General features: G+C 38.1%; 1 protein-coding gene across 1 annotated transcript; it reads left to right on the top strand.

The window, feature by feature from the left end:
- Nucleotides 1–2241: 2241 nt before the first annotated feature.
- Nucleotides 2242–5266, top strand: LOC129950899 (myoneurin). The gene is made up of 3 exons (XM_056062839.1): nt 2242–2337; nt 2958–3524; nt 3596–5266. The coding sequence occupies exons 2-3, from the start codon at nt 3117–3119 to the stop codon at nt 5072–5074; spliced, it is 1887 nt and encodes a 628-aa protein (XP_055918814.1). The 5' UTR covers nt 2242–2337; nt 2958–3116; the 3' UTR covers nt 5075–5266.
- The last annotated feature ends 288 nt before the right edge of the window (nt 5267–5554 follow it).

Below are 5554 nucleotides of genomic sequence, written 5' to 3'. Positions count from 1 at the left end.
GGGAAATATTACTCTTTTATAGAAAACACTCATAAGTTTAATATCTGTACATTTCAAAATTTGAGATTCCGCAATGAGAATATTAAAATATGTTTGACAGATAACGTGCGCAGACATAAACGTGGCATAAATAGCTTGACAGGTCACAAAAATAATGTTTTTAAACAAATCGGAAAAATTTCTATTTGAATATATTTTTATGTTTAATTTCAAAATAAATTGAGAAAATTTTTAATGAAGTCTTTTAATTTTCTTTCCAGAAATTCCCCTTTTGAATTTGTCAATACAACTATGCGTGAGGTAAGCTCAATTAATTTTGAATTAATATGTACTGATAATATTATTTCCATGTTATAAATTTTTTCCAAGTCTACCTCGATGAGGAAACTTAGAAAAATCCATACAAATTAAATGTTGGGCTTAATTTATGCGTTCCTTATACGCCCTTAAAAGTTTTCTTATTTTTGTACTGACGACACGATTAAAGTTTTGCCTATATATTTTTTTTTTTTGAAAAGTTTGACAAAATTGCAAACGTATTTTTTGACGTTTTATCGTGATTTTCGTCCACTTTTTGAGATCGAATTACACTGGTTAAACTATGTTTTTGATATATTTTTCACCTGATTTAGAAATAAACATTAAGATGTTTGCTAAACTCTTGCTAAGCAAGTCCAGAGTGGGCTATTTATAATTAAATTTAAACCTAAGTTTAGGACTAAAGGCCAAACTATAATAGGCATAAGCTAGCATATGCACGCATAAGTAAACGTGCGAATACAAAGAATCTTAATACAAATTAACATAATGGAATTTAGCTCCGTTTCGTTCAATTTTTCTCAGTTTCGTTAACTTAAGTAAACTTAAGCAAGAGCGATCCAACGAATTTTCGTTGGGTTTTGACATAAGCTTATGTTTGGTTTGCCTCTAAAGGCCCAACTATAATAGGCATAAGTAAACATAAGCTTATGTCAAAAACACAACGAAAATTCACTTAATTTTGCGAAATTACTGCATAGCCATAATGCAAATTTTGCTCACGTATCTACATGTCAGATTTTACTTATGCGGCGAGCGACTGGGATCGCTCTTGCTTAAGTGTGCTTAAGTTAACGAAACTGAGAAAAATTGAACGAAACGTAGCTAGACTCCATTATGTTCACTCGTATTGAGATTCTTTGTATTCGCACGTTTACTTATGCGCGCATATGCTAGCTTATGCCTATTATAGTTGGGCCTTAATAGTTGGGCCTTAAGCCTGTGGTTTATATATAAACATAGGAAATGCTGTGTTTAAGTAGTTATTATCACAGACAAATGTCATATTGGTTTTTGTTTGTAAATTGACCAAGTAAATCATATCACATGTCTAGAAAAATTTTGATGGATGCCGCAATTTAACACCACTTTTCAAGTCGTTTGCGTTTTATATTTTCCTTGTTGTTTATCTATATTATTATAGAACGTTGTTATTTTTATTTATGTTTTACTTACTTTTTTCGACATCCACTTTGAGGAATGACAGCACAAAATAAAAGGTTTGAAAATATAACAGTATTTTTGTTTTGCTTTGGCCCGTCATTTAGAGTATAATTGTAGTAGAATACAACCTTAACCTGTGGTTTTATTAAACACAGCAGGAAAATTGATTATTAATAAGAGCTGTGTTTATTAAACCAACAAGCCTTAAACTAGAGATCGAGAAATCACGACTTTAGTAATTCTCTATGAATACGCCCCATTGTATTATTCTTTTCTAACCATAGTATTGATTTGATTGAAATTGACAAATTGATTCAAAGTTATTTGGTAAAATTAATATTTTTTAAGTAACTCTCTTCTTTCGGAAAATCCATTGAACGTCAAATCGAAAATAAATCTATCTTAAATTGAAAGTTCACACGCTGAGTGCTAGGTGTGGTTACCCCAAGTGTCAATAGTTTCGGTATAAGAGCAATTTTCAAAAAAATGTATTTAATAAATTTTCAATTTTCTAACAATTCTCAGCCAAACTTCAGCTTCATTTTAATCTATTCAGAGCATGACCATATTTTTTTCAAACCTTCTGTGAAAAGTTCCATATCATTTCTAAATATATTTTAGCAACGCTACTGTATTCCATATTTTTGATTCGAAGTGTACAACAAACACTTGACAAGAAAACAATAAAACAATTCCAAAATGAAAAAGGTATACATATTTATTTTGTTCACTCAACCATCTTTCTCTTTCTGCGGTAGTATTTTATATTTCCGCATGAATATCAGACGTGAAGAAAATCACAGTGACGCTAATTTTATTTTATTTTTATATTCCCACGATTTACATCATCCAAAGGTGCAAAAACAATACATTTAAAGTTTACTTAATCAATTTCCATTGCAATAATCATTTCTTAAAGGCTTAATTGAAAATAAATAAGTGTTTTATTGTGAAATAAAAATTGCCGCCTTTATGTAAACATTTCCAATTAAAAATATTTTCTAGTTTCTTCTACTTTACCTGTCTTTCTGTTTGTGTTGTCTTCTCATATTCAGTTCTATATAACTTCTCTCTTCACTCTCGTTGCTAATAAACACAACATTCTAGACTGTATCCTGTTTGCCCGTGAAAAAATCAATATCAACTCTCGTGTTGTGCTCCTCTCGCACCCATAGCGTCAAACCAATAGAAGCAAAATTCTTCATTCACAATAGTGCGCATTTAATGTAGAAAAATTCATTTCATTTCGATTCGATTTCGCATTTATCCAAAATGGCCGTATAACATAATCGCCACCACTGTGTCTGCCGCGTATTTTATTTTTCTTATTAAAATCTTAATAAAAATTGTGTGATAAACCAATTAAACATATGAATAAATTAATTTTGAAATTGCATTGAGTGAAATTGAAATTTTGTTTGTGCAAAAATTCAATTCTATTGTGAACGGTGGAATGTTGTTGTGTCTATTTACAGGGTTCACAATTGACACGAGAGTAATTTATTGAAAAAAAATTATTAAAAAAAGAAAAAGTTTATAAATTTTCTTTTAACAAGAAAAGTGCTCAAATCGCAAGAAGCGAAAAGACTAATTTAAGTGAAAAGTGAAGGAATTTTCGGGGAGAATTAGCGACAATGGATGAAGATATTAATATGCCAGAGGCCTCCCAAGACCAAGAAAACACCCAAGAGCTCGCTGTCACTAATCCCGCCACCAACGACGAAGCCGATATGGATGCTGATGTCGCTGCAGCATCATCCTCTTTTCCCTCCGCCGACGCTGCTGCCTCATCCGTGCTCGAAGTGGCCGATAACGACGAAGCTGGAGAAAACACAAACATAAGTGGCGGAGCGGTTGAAATGTCGCATGGGACTGCCGACAGCAATGAGGAGGAAGCAATCGACGAGGTGTCTAAAGGCGATTCTGGTTCAGTTCCAGAACCCAATATCGACGAGAATACGATTCTCCTGCCGGTAGCCGGAGAGAATGGCTTCTCTGCCGACGACCCAGCCATAACCTTCAACGCCAGTGACTTCCTTCAGGTTAGTTCTCTCTTTTTTTTTGAAAATTCCAATTAGAAACTTGTAGCTAATGCCAATTTGAATCCCTCTAGGAAGAAGAAGATATTATAGATCCGATGGCAGCCTCTGCCGACCGACGACGGGCGGAGAAGACCATCTCGCAGGTGCCCAAGAAGCGCCGCATTCCGGACAATGTGAAATACGAAGAGGAGGAAGATGATTCGCCAGATAGGAATCAGAAACGTCGTGGCAGGAAGCCCGGCACCAAGGTAATCAATGGACAGGTCATTTATCCCTCTGACAAGACCATCAACTCGATCAAGAAGAACAACCCCAAAGTGAAGCTGCACTCGGTGACACTTGCTACTCCCATCAAAGGAAACCTCTCCAAATCCACTCCCAAGTCGACGAAGGGAAGCAAAAACTCGCTGGGTCAAGTCGATGAGAACCAGTGTCGCGTCTGCACGACAACCGCAGACCTGGTGAGCATTTTCAAGAAGGAATTCCAAAAGACCTATGCCGACAAGTTGATGGACATCTGTCCGACTGTCAACATTCAGCGCAAGGACTTTCTGCCACAGTTCATTTGCCGCGTGTGTGTGAGCAGTGTGAATGCTGCCTTCGCTCTGAAGAGTCAGTGCGAACAGACAGACCTGGAGCTGCGACAGGTTCTGGAGACGTCTATCAAGAAGGTCCGAAAAGTCACCAGCTATGTGGACAGTGATCCGGAGGACATCCCCGACGCTCCCCAGGACCAGGACTTCAAGTTGTCCGATGCTTCGCCGCCGTCAGCCGAGGACTCGGATTCGGACTATGATAAGCCGCTGTTGAAGAGACGCGGACGTCGTTCGCGGAAGTACAGTACTCCGAAGGTCAAGAGCGAGAAGTTAGAGAAGAAGTCCAGGACGCCGGGAATGAAGAAGGAAACGCCCCTAAAGAAGTCCATAAAGGCAGATCCGGACTTGAACGATAGCAAGACAGACCACGAAGGCGACCCCACAGCTCCTTCAGGAGCTGCCGGAGATTTCAGTAGTGGCAGTGAGGAGAACTACTCGCCTCCGAAGAAGCGACGCGGCAGAGGAAGGAAGTCCGGCAAGACGCCGGACGACAAACCGCCCGCCAATCTGACATGCACCGTTTGCAATGAAACCCTTAACTCCCGTGAGGAACTGAGGGAGCACAAAAAGACGTTGCATTCCAGCTTCGATTGTGAGTTGTGCGGCCGCAAGTTCAAGATGCAGAGCAGTCTCAAAACCCACATGGAAAAGCACACCAGCTTGAAGATTCTCAACTGCGAACCCTGCAACATGCACTTCCCCAACAAGACTGAGCGTCGAAGACACATGCAGGAAGTGCACAAGGACACCGTTGCCCAATTCAGTTGTGAGAAGTGCAAGAGAGCCTTCACCAGTGAGACCCGACTCCAGAAGCACTCCGAGTCCAATTGTCCCGGCTTCGATACATCACAAAAGAAACGCGGTGACTTAGAATCACTATCCATGGGCAAGGATCTGTTCAAGTGTGTGGCACCGCTGACGACGACATATTGGAGCGACAGCTTCTCTGATTAGAAGGCGCGATTTATATATATATGTAGGTTATATATACAATATTATTTCCTTTCTTTTATTTTTGTAATTTTAATAAGTTCTATATTTTTGGCCAAAAGTGAATGTCGTAAATTTTGTTGAAACAATCTTAAAAAGACGAAAAACGAATAAAGTTTGATGATGATAATGAGCGATGAAGAGTATAATGAAGAACGATGATTGTTTTATTTTCTTCTTTTGTTGGTTCTTGATTTTCTGGGGGTGACATTTTTACATCTATCTGGAGAGAGATTGCGCAATGGATGAGAATGTTTTGGTAAGTGTAGGTTTTAAAAAAAAGAAGACGCTTTGGTGGTAGGAACAGGTACCTACATATTTGAAGGGGATTCGCAAAGGGATGTAACACGCATAAAAACCTAGTGATGCTGTTAGGACAAGTTGATGCATAGGTGTTGTCATTAGGCAGACGACAGAGAACTTAATGTAGGAAGTAAGTAGTTC

Source organism: Eupeodes corollae, chromosome 3, assembly GCF_945859685.1.
Source record: "Eupeodes corollae chromosome 3, idEupCoro1.1, whole genome shotgun sequence".
NCBI classification, from domain to species: domain Eukaryota; kingdom Metazoa; phylum Arthropoda; class Insecta; order Diptera; family Syrphidae; genus Eupeodes; species Eupeodes corollae.
The sequence above is the reverse complement of the archived record's forward strand: the minus strand, read 5'-3'. Positions and strand labels throughout refer to the sequence as shown.

Excerpts from the sequence above, each read along its gene's own strand:
- LOC129950899 (XM_056062839.1), top strand. The coding sequence starts at position 3,117 with ATGGATGAAGATATTAATATGCCAGAGGCCTCCCAAGACCAAGAAAAC. Across the intron at positions 3,525-3,595 it reads ACGCCAGTGACTTCCTTCAG|GAAGAAGAAGATATTATAGA; the intron begins GTTAGTTCTCTC and ends GAATCCCTCTAG.